Source organism: Chrysemys picta, chromosome 1 (genome assembly GCF_011386835.1).
Source record: "Chrysemys picta bellii isolate R12L10 chromosome 1, ASM1138683v2, whole genome shotgun sequence".
NCBI lineage: Eukaryota > Metazoa > Chordata > Testudines > Emydidae > Chrysemys > Chrysemys picta.
In genome coordinates this window covers 237,924,517-237,943,523 of record NC_088791.1, presented here as the reverse complement: position 1 = coordinate 237,943,523, position 19,007 = coordinate 237,924,517, and the positions used below count along the sequence as shown (strand labels likewise).

Below are 19,007 nucleotides of genomic sequence, written 5' to 3'. Positions count from 1 at the left end.
TTTTTTCCTTTCAGATCTCCTCCAGTGGAATTATCATGACCTGTTTATTAACTCAGTTGAGACCTAATCACTTTAGCTTAGTTGCTACAAAACTTTATCTCACTCACTTGGCAAATCTGCAGCTCATAGAGCCATTCAGCTGCACTAAATGTATTTCCCCTTTACTCTTCTGATGCTCTTCCCTCTGTTTGATGTATGGCCCTGATTCTGCCTTCACTGAGCTGCTGTGAATCAGGAGTATCTCCACGGAAATCAATGGAGTAAAACTGGTGTAACACCAATGGGAGATCGGGCTCATGTCCTATTTCTCTATGAGCATTTCTGTAGAGTCCATCACTGTGGCACGTTGGTGATACAAAGTTGAGAATTGCTGCAAATAATATCCAAAGTAAAACCTGCCCCTGTTCTAGGCAAAGGCTGCTGTGATCCAGAAGAATGCTGGCAGAATTCTCCTTCCTTTCCAGTATGCGTGAGAAGGAAAGATGCACCTTGTAGTCTCCAGCTGGGAGCTGCGGAAATCCCAGACTGCAGAAGCTAGAGGTGCTGAGACCAAGGCAGATACTGGCACCTGCAGATGCCAAAGGAAGGTTGGAGCCTCTGGGAGCTGCACAGGCTGAGGAGCCTGGAGATGCCCAGACCACTGCATCAGAGACAGGGTAGGAAGTAGCCCAGGGGGACTAGTGGTTGTGCCAGGTGGCATCAGTGTGTTTTGGTCAGATCCCCGCTTACTCAGTGGCAAGCACACTTGCCACTGCCAGAGCCCTGGGCTGGGGCCTGGTGGAGCAGGGAGGGCCTGAGTCCCCCTACCCCGTCTGCCACCGACCCCTAGGTGGCAGCTCACTTCCCCGACTGGCCACCGGGCCACACAGCCCTGCAAAGAAGGGCAGCCATATTGACTCTGTCTGTTGGGCCTCACAGCCCTCAGGGAGAGGGCAGATAATTGAATTTGGCCACCAGGCCCCATAGTCCTACCTGGAAGGGTGACTTTATAGATTTTGTCCACTAGGCTCCACTGCCCCGATGCTGAGGGTAGACTGGCAAACTTAACTGTGGGGCTACCATGACCCTACCCCACCCCAGAAGGGGGATGGGGTGTACTTGCCCCGTGACAATTTGTAGCACACATTCACCAGTGGGTTGCAGTACAACTAAGCCCTTGGTCTTGTGCCTATCAGCCTGCAGTGCACCTGAAGTATGGCAATGCACCATTATGACGTACCGTGGCATGTATTGTTGCTCACAAATATGCTGCATAGACTGCAGTGGCTTTGTTGCTGGGTGCAATTCAAGAAGATGACTTTAACTTATCAAGCCTTTTGTGGTCTGGGTCCTATATTATAGGTGGAACCGGTAGCATCTCATTTTGTTAAAGTTGCTTGAAATTTCTCATTATAAAACCCTGTTTTCAGTTGTATATAACTTTGCCATACTCTGTGTGGGCTGAAATTTTCCAAGCTGAGTGTCTGACTCAGGCTATTTTTTATTTTTTTAAATTTCAGCTATAACAGTTCAACTGAATGTGAAAATGAGTCTAGGAAAAAGAAAACACTGATTTGCTCATGTTAAAAAATTCTGGGGACCTTTTCTTTTGAGAAACTCTTGTGCCTCTATGCTTTGGAGCAGCGACATTAAAATTTGGCATGGGGAGTGACCTTTGTGCCAGGGATGCATCTTTTGCTATTCCCATGAAAAAGCCAATCATATTTGGCCAAGTTACAAGCCTTTGAAAAATCTTGGTTCTGCAGTGCTTCATGCTCCCATTTTCCTTTTTAGACTTGACTCCTGATCAGACTGCATCTCCCATGATGTCCCCTAGTCTCCTTTCTTGGAGGAGAAGGTGCACCATAGGAGTTCCTGGCCATGGTACATTATGGGAAATATAGTTCAGCTACAGATCCCAGCCCACAGAGGAAGATGGGAACATAAGCAACCAGACTACAGCTCCCATTAGGTACCATAGCAGCATATCCCATTCAAAATATTTCAGTTTGGGGGCCTTTTTTTCTTTAATTTGTTAAACAAAACATTGACAATTTTAACTGAAAGCAGGCAGTTTTAATGCAAAACCAATTATCCATTGAAAAAGTTTCAACTGATTTTTTTTTTTTTTGGACCAATCATCGTTACTACTTTTTAATGTTTGTTCGGTTATGTCCTTAATTGATGATTACCCCAGTTCAGCAAAGCACTTAAGTCCATGTTTGCTGAATCAAGGCCGAATCAGACAGGGATTCTTGCCTGGGAAAGGACTTCAGGACATTTTGCAGTTCTACATATGAGTTACAAATGGAGCAAAGGGGATGTAAAAGAAGCTACTTGATCACGAATGAGGCTATGTGTTTCACTGCAGCATGTGGAGACTGGAGAAAGTGACCTACAGTAGCTAAAGATTTGTTGTTGTTTACTGGATGGCTTGTGAGTAGCACCATATGGGCCCAGTGCTGCTCTTGTCATCCACAGGTGAGTGTATTTTACTGGTTCCACTCTGGGCCCATCTGCAGAGGAGATGACCTGTAACAGTCCCCAGATACAAAGACTGGGCTCTTTAGCTCAAGCCTGGTGATATACTGGGGGAACTGAACCAGGGATTAGCCAAGAGTTCAGCAGTCACACTCTCACTAAAGTCAGTGGGAGTTTACCTTACTGTGGGCTCTGTATTAGGGCATTAATAAGTTAACGTTTGAAGATGTAGTATGCCGTATAAATGCTAAATGTTAAAAATACTGTTTTCTAATATTTAATCGGGTGCAGCAACATAATGGAATTTGGTAATCTAGCAAAGGTGCTGTGGTGAAGAATTTTAATTGATAGTTTGTTGAATGGATTGCTCAATATAAATACATGAAAGGATAACATAGGCAGACATTTTTAAAAAACATGCTTGTTTGGAACCTAGGAATTGCCATACCAACTCTGATCCTTCTAGTCCAGTACCCAGTCTCTGTACCAGGCGCTTAAGATGAAGGTGCAAGCAATTCCATAGTGAACAAATATGGAATAACCTGGCCATAAGAGAATTTTCTTCCTAACCTCTGCCAGTTAGTGGTTTGTGCATAACTTGAAGCATGAGTTATTGTTCCTATATCTTGAATCTATTGAATGTAATAGATGATGTTCTTATCATAAATATCTAATATATTGTAATGCTACTAAACTCATGGTCTCTAGGTCTCTGGCAATGAGTTACACAGGTTAATTGTGTGTTGTATAAAAATAATGTATTTTTACTTTCTTAAATGTGTTGCCTCTCAATTTAATCAAATGTCTTCATCTGTTCTCTTATTATGGGACCATAAATAGGAACACCAAATTTATTATCTCTATACCATTCATTATTTTTCTATACTTCTCCCTTCTTATTTGTCTTTTCTTTTACCAAAAGAGGACCAGTGTTTTCAGTCTGTCTCCCTACAGAAATCTTTCTATGCTTCTGATCATTTTGATCACAAGTGTCTAAAGCCATTTTAATGATTTATGTCATGGCATTTTAATATTTTCAGTATTGTTTTCTCTCCTTCTCCTCACATTTCCTTTGGTATATTTTCTTTTTTGATTATCACTGTTCATCGAGCAGTCCACAGAAATTTTCCTGGATGTTAGTTAATTTAGAATTGTATATGAGTAGTTCAAATTATTCTTTCAAATGTGAATTACCATGCATTTGTCAACAATCTGTTTGATTTGGGGCCAGAAGGAATTATTAGATCAGTGGTTCCCAAACTTTAACAACCTGTGAACCCCTTTCACTAAAATGTCAAGTCTCGCGAACCCCCTCCTAAAGTGAATATTTCCAGGGATTTTCTCCTTTACCTGATTATAAAAGCAGTAATCTTGGAAATATAAAATTTGCTTTTATGACATGCTTATTACACACTATTTATTATTATTTATCATTACAGTATTTTTATTACATTATGAAAATGGCAACACTCTTCCAAGATCTCACTTTCGTAGCTTGTATCACTTTGAATAAGCCTGTTATAAGACAAATCTCCTATGTTTCATCAAGGAGTATCAGATGTGAAACAGCATGAAGGTACTTAAGAAGCCAACTCAAAGAGTTCCTCCTACACAAGCATTCCGGTCTTGAGCAGTCCAGGCAAACAATGCACGTTACAACAAAGCTTAAACTTGTTCTTCATAATAATTTTAATAACAATACTAGCTGCCTATTTAATTTTTAAAACAGCAAAAAAAAAAAATCCACCTCTCTTTCCATTTCTTATAAGGAGTCTTGAAGTTTAAATCTCCTCAGTGTGAGAGAGATGCTTGCTTTGATCTGCTTAGCTCTTGGAAATCCAGGGGTGCCATGCTGCCCGGGGACCATAAGGACAGCGCTGTCTGCCATTAGGGAATTTTTTTCCTGAGAACCCCCAGGGGTTCACAAACCCCAGTTTGGGAATCACTGCATTAGATCATCTAGTCTGATGTCTTATATAACATGGGCCAGGGAACTTCATTCAATTACTCCTGTATTAAGCTCAAAAAATTGTGTTTGGCTAAAGCATATTTTTTTTTCAGAAAGGCAAAGATTTGAAGACATGGAGAATCCATCACTTCCCTTGGTAGTTTGTTCTAATGGTTAGTTGCCCTCACTGTTTAAAATATGTGCCTTATTTCTAATCTGAATTTGTCTGGCTTCAGTTTCCAGCCATTGGTTCTTGTTATACCTTTCTCTACTAGATTAAAAAGACTTTTAATACCTGATAGTTTCTCCCCATGAAAGTACGTATACACTGTGATGAAGTAACCACATATTTTAATATTATGCATACAATTCCTCTAAGCGTTGTAGTCCCTCTCAACTCTAGTTCTGACTATTTCCCAGGGCACAAATACCACAGGCTGCTGGACAGACAAAAAACAACAACAACACACACACGCACAAAAACTTGACTTCAATGGAACATTCAGATGTTCAGCACTGTGATGCTGTCTGATTGAGAATGACCCTTTGTATCATTGTTCTACAATTGCAACAAATCTTATACAAAGTGTGTCATGTAAAGTGTCAATGAAAAAGTTACAGTCTAGCAAATACCATTATGCTGGCTAAATCCATGTATCATCACTACATCTGAAGTTTTGAATATTGGCTATATATCTGTATCTCAAATGTGTTTGTTCCTGGGGTAACACCTAGAAGGTACTTTACATACAGTCTTCCCAGCCCATTGTGAATGGTCTATTCAAGACTGATGGGCCATTAAGAAGAATCAATTCTCCACAAAGCTCTTCCTGTAGCTGCATCAGCAAGAATATGGCCAATGGCTGCCCCTCTGAGTCATTAAAGCATGTAAGGACATGTGATATGCTCACATGATCCTGGACTCCATCTTAGCCCAATAACTTTCCACAAACAGAGATGGTAAATTTCCAGGCACATGGCAGAGGATATAAAAGGCCCCTGAGATATCTCCATTTTGCCTCTTTCTTGCCCTGATTTTCTGATTCTGTGGATTTAGAACTAGAAGGGGTATTTTGAATATGGACTGAGGACCTTCCAATCTTTTGGAAGTTACCAGAGAGACTTTACAAGCCAGCACTCTATTCCATCACTGCTACAAACCTGATATAAAGACTTTGCAATGGTTGTATGCATATGATCTATTAACCATTTATAACTCTCTTCTTGCGTTTTATTATTAAATCTTTAGATTTTAGTTACTAAAGGATTGGCAGTAGGGTGATTATTGGTAAGATCCGGGTTATATATTGACCTGGTTAAGTGGCTGATCTCTTGGGATTAAAAGGACCCTATATTTAATTAAATTGGTTTTCAGTAACCACTCATCATAGAGTCCAGTGTCTGGGTGGTGAGACAAGGGCTGGAATGCTTTAGGAGACTGCATCTCTGACCTCTTGTTAACCAGTGTGGTGAGACAGAAGTTTACCTTTGTTACTGTCTTGGTATAGTCTAATGATAGAATAACCACCAGTTTGAGGTGAGTCTGCCCTATTTCTCAGCAGTTTATCCTGAATCTGGTATTCTCAGCTGTGACCCACTGAGGCACAGGGACAAGCACATCTCATAATTTGGTCCCTGATTTATTCTTTATGATGCCTAGTAGGGGAAGGGTGGAAAAGGTAAATCACAGTTTCCATTTTGGCAAATTGGTCAGATACGGTCAGTCAATAACAATTGTCATTGATCAGTGACACTCAAAGTAGATTATTTGAACCTATCAGTTATCATGATCAGCTTTTTGTTCTTGTTTTGGAGAAGATAATTCATTTATGAAAATGTTGTTGTGCTGTGCAATTTGGGGTAGAGCAATGTGTACCTCAAATCCTAAACAAAATACATTGCATAGTCATAAAAAGGGCATGTTGATCATGTATAATCCTAACAGAAGTCATCCTACATAAAAAGATAGAGGAAACATTTTGAGAATGGTTCTTCATTGTACACCTCTACCTCAATCTAACGTGACTGGATATAATGCGGTAAAGCAGCACTCCGGGGGGGCGGGGGCGGGGCTGTGCATACTGGCAGATCAAAGCAATTTCGATATAACGCAGTTTCACCTATAATGCGGTAAGACTTTTTGGCTCCCGAGGACAGCATTATATAGTGGTAGAGGTGTATTATCTTAATATATTTGATTTGGTTTTCTGTCCATAAAGAACTCTATTTTGGAGCCAGACAAAGAAGTGTAACATAAAAAAAGCTGATAACTGCTCAGTGACCAGAAGTGTGTGGGTAAAATTTGACAATGAAAAAATGTAAAGAAGTACAGAGTAACTAATGACTGCAAATTTATTATGGAATAGTAGCCTCTAGTTAAATGAGTCACTTAAAACAATAGACACACAGTCCAACAGGATTTTTTTTTCTTTGTATAAATCAAATCTTCACGATGTTAAGTCAACCCATGAGCTTCATATTCCATGGAATTCTGAAAGAAATTAGCACATGTTAAGACTATACTTTGTGTTGAGCTCTTAAATGATGTACTGAAAAAAATCAATTCTGTATGTCAGTTCCATCCCAAAGCTATAAATATAATGGCACAAAAGTTTAGCCCTTGCAAGTAGTAGTGGATGAACCTCAAAAAGTTTGAATAACTATCCAGAGTCTAGGTCTTTCACCCACACTATGAATCCTTCCTCCCTACACACTTTTTTCCTTCATCACCAAGGTCTACCGCCATCTCGGAGGCCTTCTTCTTGAAGGCTGGGGAGCATAGTGTTTATTTTGCAGCCCATTAAGCTGACTCTTTAGAAGACACACTGCACAGTAGGTGAAAACTGATGCCCTTAAAGGAGGCACAGCAGTAAGGCACACTTTAGTCCACACAATAACACTTGAGTGGGGTTTATTTGTTGCCATATACCTTCTGTTGGCCCTGGCATTGGGTGAATTTCACCCAAAGTGTTTAAACATGTTCTTACACTAACCATAGTTGGAATCATTTTGCCAAAAAGTTCTAGGCATGGTCATTCCACATCTCTCCATTGATCATCTAGTGTATTTGTGGCTTGTTTCTTCCTTAAATGGTTTAATATCAAAAGTATATTTTTGTAGATTTTTGTTGTTGTTGCTGTCATTCTAGTCACCATCCTTTCTTATCACCAGCATTAGCAGGTGCAGTGGAAGCAGATAATTCACAAACAGAAAATAGTGACCTTTTCTTTTGAAAAGTTCAGAAGGGGTGGGAGAGGATGGGGGAGGAGGAAAGAGCACGTGGTTTCCTTTATAGATAAATATCTACTTAATTTACCATTAAAACCTAATCATGACTTTAATAGAACAATCAAGATGTGAACACACTGAAGCTGAGCGAGCATGTGCTATTATTATAACCCATTGTCTTTCTTCACACCCACCCCTATTGTTTGTTGTTATTCAGCTAAAATTAGGTCTCAATCCTAATGTCAATGGGACTCCATATGAGTGCAAAGATCCATGTTAGTGGGTTCTGATGTAGTATCAAGTGGCTTTGGATTATAAGCATTTCAGGACCGAGATCTTGTCTTTATATTTATCTCTGTGGAGCACCTTGCATGCTTTTGGGTGTTGTGTGAATAATAGTATTTCCAAGTTTGGAACAGGAAAATAGTAGAAATGTTTTATGCTTGTATTACTACTTCTTTGACAGAGCATTAAAATTATAATGAGCCCACTTTATAAAAAAAATTCAACTTCATTAGCTTGTCTACAGTGCACACATAAGACCCCCTGATCCTTCAAGGGGTTTGTGCAGACAGACACCTGTTCCTGTCAGGGCCGGCTCTAGGTTTTTTTGCTGCCCCAAGCAAAAACATTTTTGGCTGCCCCCCCACCCTAGCTCTGGGCTCTCCCGCCCCCACCCCCAACTGCACCCTCCTGCCACCCCAACCCTGGGTCACTGGTAACTCGCTCCCAGGGTGGGTCATTCAGCAGGAATTTTGGATGTGCACAGAACACAGACAGGATTGGTTCCCATATGGTTACAGAACTGCAGTAAAGTGGAACAATTTTCAGCTTCTGTGACTGGAGGATATCTGGATGCATATTATAAGACTGTCCTACATAAATGAGGAAAAGCTGAGGTGCCTTTATTATTCTTTTTTCCATTCTTTGTTTCTATGGGGAATGCACTATCACAGTCTTCCTTTTAAACAAATAAAACTAAAACTTAAAAAAGCAATGGCTGTTGAAAATAGCAATTCCAGTCCTAATAACCACTGGGAAGCATTTCTTGCTCAATTTATTCTACTTTTTCTACAGCAAGTTACAGTGGATCAGTATATTTGATTTGGGGGGAAATGAAGTAACAGCTGCCCAAATTGAGCTTGAGCACTCCTGAATTCTGAGGGTGTTCAAATCTGGAAGGCAGGTGCTAGATTCCCTTTCTGAATATTAGCTATATCTGGAAAGAAAAAGTCAATTTCTGCTTCCATGGCTCAGAAGTGGAAATCCTCCTAAGTGCCTGGTACTGTATCTAAAGCTGCCAGGTCCAGAGCCCCCCCTCCCTTCCTTTTCATTTTAAATTCTAGTGGGATCCACATACCTCCCTTGCTAGGTTTCGGATAGAGAGGTGCACTGTCCATTTAGTCCCCCCAATTCCTTCTTTGGGGGAGAGCCCAGCGCTGGGGCAGCAGGAGGTGTGGGTGGGGGGGGAAGAGCCCAGGGCTGGGGCAGCAGGGGGTACGGGTGGGAGCCAGAGCTGGGGCAGCAGGGAGTGCGGGGGGGGGGGGCGGGCGGGCAGAGCGCAGGACTGGGGCAGCAGGAGGTGCAGGTGGGGGGAGAGCCCAGGGCTGGGGCAGCAGGGGACTCCAGGTGGGGGCCAGAACTGGGGTGGCAGAGGGTGCGGGGGGGGGGAGAGCCCCCAGGGCTGGGGCGGCAGGAGGTGCGGGGGGGGAGAGCCCAGGGCTAGGGCAGCAGGGGAGTGCAGGTGGGGGCCAGAGCTGGGGCAGCAGGGGGTGTGGGCGGGGGAGAGTCCAGGGCTCGGGCAATACACGGGTGCAGGGGGAGCCCAGGGCGGGGGGGGGGGGGAGCGGCAAAAAACCTAGAGCTGGCTCTGTTCCTATCATTCACAGCAAGCTACAGATTTCAGTTCCATACTCCTTCCCCCGCCCTTTCCTGTTGCTAGTGGCCAAGGGAATGCTGGGAAATGTAGTTCTTTCCCTGCTGCAGGGCTGGCTCTATAGGCAGGGAGCTAACCAAGGAACTACAGCTCCCAGGGTCCCCTGTTGGTTCTCAGCTCCTATGCTGGATTCTTGTGTCCCTTGCAAATCTGCTGCCCCAAGCAACTGCTTGCTTTGCTGGTGCCTAGAGCTGGCCCTGGTCCCTGTGCAGAGCAGCTAGCAGTGAAGGGGGTTAGGCGTGTAACAAATTATTTCTAAATAACACTTTCTCCGTCAAAGATTATTATTTGCTGAGTAAATAGAATGAAGCCTTTTAAAATCACCTTTCAGAGGCCTACTCACCACCATCTTCGATAGTTCTTCCATTTCTAGGCTGAAAATGTAATTAAATAATCATATTGACATCAGAAAAGTAAATGCAGCAAAAGATGACTCCCATAGTGCATTTAGGAAAATCATAAAATCTTGTTCCAAATTTACCACACGTGGCTGATGGGTCTTGAGTGAAAATAGGGCTTATCTATGGGGTGGGTGAATTCCCATGGTCTGTAACATCTTCAATCAGCCTCTGGACTGAAGAATCTGATTAATTTTTTATGCAACATCTTGGTTCCAATCAACAAGATATATAAGCATATGCCTAACTCTGATCATGTGAATCATACCACTGACATCACTTGGAATATTGACCTGTGTAGAAGGTAGGCACATTTTTAAGTATCCTGCTAAATCAGGGCCCGGGTTATAATCAGGGCCTCTTTTTAACTGATTTTTCTTGTTGTGTTGATAGAGGCATGTGAAAAACATTTTGCCCAGGTCAACATAGTGTGTCTCTAGCTGAATCTGGGTTAGAACAGGATCAGCAAGATACTTACTTTGGGCAAAGATCCAACAGTCACAATGAGAAAAAAAATAACCACAGATGATTTTCATAATTTCCATTTTTTTTTACTCTGTTGTGCACTGAATGTGTTAATCGGATCATTTGGTCAATGCACTGCTAATGCTTATGTTTGTCTGCTGAATTTAGTGCCAGTGCACTAGTCAGTCTAACAGGAAATAAACATTTGGCCCCAACCCTATCTCTAGGTAGAACAGCTCAAGGGATAACATTTTAATGGTCACCCCTGTAGAACAGAAAGTTTTAATCCATTAAAATGGATTTCACAGTCTTATAGACCTTTTATTCTAACCACCGCACCACATTGACTCCCTAAGCTTTTCAAGCAATGACCTTAGACTGCAACATCTATAGAATACCAGGCAACAATTTTTAGATGTAAACGGTTTTATATTGTTTTCTATGGCTATATGAAATTGTATATGATTCAAAATTGTAAAAAGGAAAAGACAAATCTGATACCCTGAAAAGAAAAAAAGGCCGTCCCATGGTACCAGCACTATCCTGTAAAATAAAACACAAACCATTAAAAATACGTGTATTTTTAAACTATAGTATGGCTATATTGACAAGTCTCTGTGTCACTGTCAGAGCTGTTGTCATCAATAATTCAGGAGCCTTTTCAGCAGTATGCAAATAACTAGATACTGCTAGTCCCCAGTGCCCATTCACCTGAACTACTGATTAAACATTAATACCGAGAGGGAATTGTCAAGAATCATCCATTTTGCCTGATGTACATATATTAAAAAACCATAATTAAATATGATGTTGCATGGGCTTTAGAAAATAGCTTGAAGGCTGATTTAGAAGTGATTGATTATCTCTCAGAAGCAGCATGTGAACAAGTTCAGAACAACTGTGGTCTCTGATTTTTTTTTTTTAATCTAAATTAAGTTAACGTACCTTTTTTGTAAACTCTGCAGCAGCAATCTGTGATTCCTGCAAGGTGATAGTGCATATCAGTTTTAACATATCCAGCTGTTCATGAGATTTTCATAATCCTCTAGTACAGGTTAAGTACATTGCTCCAATCCGTTTTTTTGGGGGGGGAAGTGAGAATTTTAAACACAAATCAGATAGTTACAGGAAATCTAGAAGCAAATCAAAATTTGCTGCCTTTATTTTAAGTATTTCTTTAACTGATTTCAAGGTAAATACATTCTTGTCACTGTAATTCAAATTAGACAGTCATGCTCTTGTGAACAATGCAGTGCCTGAACTGAAGTGAACATAAGGAACAGCATTCACCAGGTTTCAAAGTAATATTGATTTTTCTTGCCTTGTTGAAATGTGGTTGGTTCCCCATCTTTAAGATTTCCACTGATTTTTTTTTTAAATCCAATCTGGGTTGCTGCTACTAAACTCAGCTCATGCTGTACTTATTTTTCAGAAGGTAGTTCATTCTGGGACCAGTCTTGCACTACTGAAGTCAATGCAAGTTTTGCCATTGACTTCAGCGGCAGCAAGATCAAGCCCTGTGTGAGTGAAGGCTCTGATTCTTCAATCTGATCGGCAAGGACAACCCCTTGTAGAGCCCCACTGACTTTGACTGGACCTTAAATGGAAAAAACAACATTTAGTAGCATCAGCAGAGATCAGTGACAGCAGCAGCTGCACCAGTGATTGGATTTAATTATCAGGGATAAGTTTTAAAGATGAGTAAGTAAAATGGAAGACTAGAGCAAGGATGTAAAAATAAAGGAGGAGAGGGGTCAGAAAATGGGGAACAGACAGCAAGAGGAAGAAAAGGGGAGATGAGGTTGAAAAGGGAAGGGAAGGAATTTAAATTTAAAAAAGGAAAAAATAGAGAAGGAAAGAGGAGAACTCAGGACAGGATATAAAGCAAGGGGATTTTCCTTTGTTAGATATTTACAGTTCGAACATTGAGACAATGATTTATAAAACAATTGAAATTAACTTTTAGTGCCATAAAATACTATGGAAGAAACAAGTGCATACTGGATCAAGGAATCTTTTCATTCTTCTCTCAGAGAGCTTTGAAGCAAGGCGCATTAAAGGATGCACAGGGGAAGACTACAACAAAGAGATATTGTGAACACTAGTTTTGTATTAAGATCAATTAGACACACAACATTCAAACATAGTTGCTGACTAAAAGTTTTTGATAGCCTGGAGCTTCAAAAATCAGACTTATTTATAATACAACTTAATTTACTTTAGTGCAGAATCATTACAAAACATGAGCTTCTTAACAGAGCTTTGTAATAATCATAGGTTGAATTTTCCAAGAGTCTAGTTGAGATAAGGACCTAAATTCAATGAGATTTGGGTGCTCCCTTGGGCTCCTTTGAAAACTCCAGCTGTAAAGCTTACACAAAGATTGGAGGGAGAAACTAAACTCTCTACCCAGTTCTTTCAGGTGACTTTAAGAAATGCTACACTTTGGGTGAAATACTGGGCATTTTGCCATTGACTTCAGTGGGGCAAAGATGTCATTCCTTGTGTTAAAATTTAATCTTAATGCCTTAATCAAACTCTAATCCACATGATGCCACACAAATTCATAGGACCATGTAAGGGGAGGATCTATTCAATAAGAAATGGCATTTTATGCTAAGGCTGAATTTAGCCCATAGTTTCCAGGGTATTGGGGAAAGTTCAGGTGGGCCAGAGACAGGGAGATTGATGTCCTAATAGATCTGTGAAGCTGGACAAAAGATTAGAGTTCACATGAATCCTTCCTTCTCCACCTCACAGCTGGACCTAATCCTGGCTCTGAGCCATTCTTATAGCTTCTAATAAGGCGCCAAATAGACCATATTCTCGAAATGTGGCCACAAACTGCTATGAGGCAAAGGTCAGTTACATCGCTTGGAAAGATGCAATATGGGTCATCTTCCAAGCCTGAAGAATGATCAGATAGCGTGAAATCTTGGATCCACTGAAGTCAACTGCAAAACTACCATTGACTTCAATGGGATCAGGATTCCACCCATAATTTCTAGCTGACTTTGGGAACCCCTAATCAGCATTTTGTGGGTTTGTGGTTTAGCTAACATTGTATTAAATATATTTACTACACAGTCAAGGTCTAAAAGATGTTTGTTTGGTTTTTATTTTGTTTTGCTTTTGTTTGGGGAGGGCTGTAAATTAGAATACAATGTAAAGACTGTAATGCTTTTTTATTCAATTTTTTAAAAAAATGTGCTCAGAATTAGAAGGTAAAGAAACTGACAAGAAAGTATAGAAAAGATAGAGAAGCACCTTTTAAGAACACTTCCTGTAATTATTTTAAAGTCATTGCACGTGATCTGAGTAAACATTGTCTGAAACTCCATAATCATGGTGCATTTTATCCTTTTCTGACTAAAGCCATTCAGATATAAACAGGGTTCAAGGAGCTCTGTAATTTTTGTGGGTAAATCCTCTTGAATAGTTAGCATTAACCAAAAAGGTGCACTAGGAAAAAAAGGCTTTGTGGGCTGATCATGACATTGACTACAATCAACATGAGTTTAGGGCCTCAGTTGAGGCCTGAACTTCTATAGATGTTTGAGCAAGGTACTTAAGCACGTGAGACACCCCTGCTGAAATCAATGACTCTACTCACATGCTGAAAGTTAGGCATATGCTTAAGTACATTGCTGAATCATAGACTTAGTAAGCATCTTGTTCACATAGTTATGCTATGCAAAAGTGATGATTATGTTAAAATACTGACCCCAGTTTTAAGTGGATATGTTGGTTCTTGAACTCTGGAGTAGTGAAATAAAAACTGCATAAAAAGAGCAATTTTAGTATACAGTCTTATCGAATTTAAGGGTTGAAGTCATATGCATATATTACTAAGATGGAAAAATACTTACTCTTTTATATATGTCCTCATTGTTTTCCTAGTAAAGATAATGATGATAGTCAAACTCTGTTTGGTTGGACAAAATGTTGGGAAAGTTTTCTTCAAGGAAAGAAAATCATTAGACCTTACCTCCTCTATCTGCATGCTATTAAAAATAGCATTACAAAGATCCATTACTTTACTGGAGATCTAAAAAAAAATAATTTTTTAAACATACATTCATTTATGGTATGTTTTGTACATGACTTTTGAGGTAAGAAGCCTAATTTTCATCGCCAACAGTTTAAATCATGAGTAATTCTGAAGCCAATGGCATTATTCCAGAGTAAATCTTTCTGCAGCTACCAGATATAAAAATTACATAATATTTTATATCAGGAAAAAGTTATTAGTACATTAATTATGTCAGCATAATCATATGCTGCATACAAAACAAATACTTACAATCGAATTTCACTAAATGACACTATGGGAAAATAGAACATAAGCCAGCAGAACCATTTACATCATTACAGCTGAGTATTCAACACCTTGGAGGAGATGGAAGAGGCATTTATATTTATCATTTCAGATACTAATTTTAATTGTTATGGGATAGCCAATGTACCTGGAAGAGTAGAGTCAGTTCAATAAATTATTAAGTCCATTTACCTGGGGTTGATTAGACAGTTCTGTCCACTGACTGAAACACAGTGCCAGCTTAAAAATAAAGATTAGACATTAAGATCAGTTATACACTTAAACCCGTATTTTAGCGTGAGAAAATTGAGCATTGGTAATATTCTACCAAGGCCTTTCCCAGCTCAGATACTCTTAATGTGTGTATTTTGTTAAAATGGGCAGCAAAATGTTGCTTTATAGACATACGCTAACTGGGAGATGATCGAGTGGACATTCCCCCATTTCATGTTATTGTTAATTCATTGATTTATTAATTCAACCTCAACTGTAACCTAGATTTGATCATTGCATTGTCTTATATTTTCAATTAGTTTAGCGAAATTGTAAGTAAATTAGTCAGTAATATATTTGTTTAGTGTCCTATTTGCTTGTTTATTTTCTTTGTAAAACCCATATAAGTGATACCAAACTTGTTTCTCTCTCAGAATTGCAGCATAGTCAATGACCTACAAAAGGCATTGGTGAGCCCTAGACCCGCTCCTGAATTATTCCACTCTGCATATTTATGTGTGTGTTGTTAGAAAGGGTAGCAAAGAGTTTTTAATAATGCATCCTTAGCCACTGGCTAACCGGAAAATGATCACGTGTATTCGGTTTCTCATTCCCTAATGGTAATTCAGCCGTGTTTCAGTGTCCCCTGCACTGTTATGAACATGCTTCCAGTTTATGATTGCCATGTTATGAAAATGTTTCGTACCTCGCTTTTAGGAATGTCTGGCGCATCCATAGAACGGGAGACAGGCTGAGGAAACCCTATTGAGATAAAGCATTCACAAATATTATTTCCACTAAAAGGGTGACTGTGCCCTTCATTTGAAAGCTACCATAGTACAAATTCAGGGAGCGGATTCTCCAAGACCACGAGGAAGCTATAACGGGTCCACAACTCCGGTACAAATGAAACCCGAGCCGGGTTAAAACACTAAGACAGAGAGAGGGCTTAACAGGGGTGCTTGGCTTTGTTCTTTTAAAAAATATTTTTCAACGAAGAGCAAAAAAAAAGTATCCTTCCAATGTGAAACTCTAGAGCAAAAAATAACCCAACAACGCCCCCCCCCCCTCGGCTGGCGTGCATTACAGGGGCAGATCTAGATGTCGGGATGGGCAGCCCCCACGCCTATCCGGAGTGTACACACACACGCCTCCGAACTGCTCCCAGGATGTGCTGTGATGCCGAATCCCCCAGTTCTCTGTGCCCACCACCGGGCACATCAGCGGGGTCCCGTGCATGCCCCGAGCGCGCAGCCGAGAGCAGATCCCGCCCCCCTTCAGCACCCTGGACAGAGACGCCGGCAGAAGAGGCAGTCCCCAGCCTTCTCTTCCTCAAACTTTCCCTGCTCGCTTTAGCCTCTTGTCCGCCCTTAGCACTGACAGCTGGTGTCAATGGGGGTAGCTCCGCTGAGGCTCTGGTCCCAGGGCTATATTCATTCCCTCTTTGCCCACCAATCCCCCGGGGCTTATTGAAAATGTCCATTTCTCATGTTCAAGTCACTTGTCCCGGTCACTTTGATAAGAACCTATTGTGCACCTACTAAGAGCCCCCCCGTTCATCAAGTAAGGGGCATGTCACCCAGCCCCCTCCTGCCCTGCTGCCCCCTTCAAATGAGCACTGTCTAGTCTTAAAAACTGTAGCAGCCCTTCGGTCTTTTGCTGCTGATGGTTTGGGAGGAAGGACGCCAATAGCCAGGTCCTTTGTTTAAACTATTTGCAGCCTTCATCCCAGCACGTTCTGCTCCTTGGAAGAGCTTAATGTTAGAGATCAGGTTCAAATTAGTTTGGAACAGGTGTTCTCCGAGTCTGAAGCGAGCCTAGCTTCTCCGAACTGCAAAGCAAAGCCAGGAGTGTGAGGGAGGGAGAGAGAACTAGTTAAGTTTTCTGTATTAGTTCTGTTCTAGCGACTATTCTTTATCCACATAGATCAGGTACGTAGGAGGCAGTTATGGGGATAGATCGGGTCTTACCTGAGGTGAACTGTAGAGCACAGAAGCAGTAGAGAGCGAAGATCAAAGGGAAGGGGGAAGGATGTTGTTTCATTTTCAGCCACCGGTTCCTTCCAGCTAGGGACAGACTTTGGTTGTTCTGCCAGGACCTGAGCATTTCACATCAGACTTCAGATGGCAAGGTGGATGCTCAGCCTGTGGGCGACTGGCCCAAACTGGAGACGTGTATTTGTAACAAGTTGTATCCCATTGCGAGGGGAGCCAATCAGCACTGTGCATGGGCCTGGTTTTCTCAGTCATAAGTGTCACGCTGTGCTTTTATTTATGCAGCAATATCTCTCAAATCAACGCTCTCTGCAACTCGACCTCAGCCATTAGTCAAGACTCCAAGAACACAGAATGGAGAAGTTTAGAATCCGCATTGCCTCTCTCTGTATAAAAAAGGCTTTACATGAAAACTGCTCTCATGCAAACAGGCTGTACTACAGACAGGTTGTACATCGACACTCCACAGGCCAGAACTGACAGCAAGGAGGAGCAGTTGCTTTCTGTGAGAAAGGAATTAGATTAGCCAAAGTAGCATGATTCTGTTCCTGTCAGGACACACAGGCAGGGCAGCAGTACCTTGTGGTAAAAACCAGTGGTAGAATGAGCAGCTTCAACATAGTTACATTACGGCTGCATCACAAACATGTTCTCATCATTACATGCAAACTGGTCGGTCTTACTGTAGAATCAGAGTTCAGTGAAAGTTTGCTAGGAAAAGTAAACTGCAATCATTTTCCAGTTCTTTGATTAATTTTTTTAACAAGACTGAAAATTTCATAAAAACTAGGCATGAAATAGCTATGGATGCAATACTTAAATCTAGTGACTGTTCATTAGGAACCCCAGGAAGCCCAATGATTAGGAATGAATTTATTGAAACCATTTCAAAACCCTAGCTTATCAATAATATGGAAATATGAAGCAAAAAGAAGCATTTCAAGTGAGAGAGGCCAACCCCCTTAAAATAGAAGACACTGTTGTACACTATGATTTAATAATCCCTGGGAAATATTTCTACTTGTGACACCCTGGAAAATAAAGTCTGCTTTTTCATTTAAAAGAATGGGAAATTTCATAGAAGACAATTATTGTCTTATTTGTCAGTTTTATTAAGTAGGCCATCACTTGAAATAAGAATTCCTTTCCATTACTCTGTCTAGCTGTAGGGCGGCATTTCTAAATACCGTACATCATAGTATCTTCATGTGTTGTAGAAAATGCTGGGATCAGTTCAGAAGGGACATGTAATTCTTCATCCTATTCTGCTATAATCACTGAGTTCTACTTTGAAGTGTGCTGCCAGGGTTTATTCTGCTTTGGTTCTTTGGGGGAAATGCTCTACATTGTCATCTGAAGATGGCAAAGGTAGATTCCTTCTGATCTCCTTTGAGAATGTGTTCTAAAGCTTTGGGCCTCCTGCCGTAATTATTTTTTCCCCAGTTCCCTCCAATTTGCACATGGGCTGAATTATTTGTGATATGTTGGCCAATTGTAGCTGCCGAGGTGGGTTGCAAAAGAAGAAGCATTTCTTGCGAGAGCAAATATGCTTAATTGAGGGGGTAGCTGGTATAGCTGCCCCGTTCCTCAAAGCATTTCCCCCTTTCCAGCCTTCCTGGGTTGTTTGAGCCAACTGTTCAACAGTCTCCAGTTTCCACCATGCAGGCTCCAATTTCCACCATATTTTGAGATATTTGGGAGGCCACACTGTCTATGCAAGATATGAAAGGCATGAAGAGCAGTATGTCATTGATACATAACTGGCATTGCAGCCCATGTTGTCTCACTATGTCCCTCAATGGTTGTACATCGACACTCCACAGGCCACAACTGACAGCAAGGAGGAGCAGTTGCTTTCTGTGAGAAAAGAATTAGATTAGCCAAAGCAGCATGATTCTGTTCCTGTCAGGACAAACAGACAGGGCAGCAGTACCTTGTGGTAAAAACCAGTGGTAGAATCAGCAGCCTCAACATAGTTGTTTCACCTCCGTCCATTGTGATGAGAGATTATTGCACTTTTGCTACTCCACAGCTATTTTGGTACAGT

At 41.0% G+C, this 19,007-nt stretch overlaps 1 protein-coding gene across 1 annotated transcript; it reads right to left on the bottom strand.

Moving 5' to 3' along the window:
* Window positions 1-13,755: 13,755 nt before the first annotated feature.
* On the bottom strand, window positions 13,756-17,436 carry NMS (neuromedin S). Its single transcript, XM_065597980.1, has 5 exons — window positions 16,937-17,436; window positions 15,673-15,728; window positions 14,946-14,993; window positions 14,424-14,483; window positions 13,756-14,331 (listed from the first exon to the last, which is right to left on the bottom strand). Exons 1-5 carry the CDS (start codon window positions 17,070-17,072, stop codon window positions 14,284-14,286), a joined length of 348 nt encoding a protein of 115 aa, XP_065454052.1. The 5' UTR covers window positions 17,073-17,436; the 3' UTR covers window positions 13,756-14,283.
* Window positions 17,437-19,007: the final 1,571 nt, after the last annotated feature.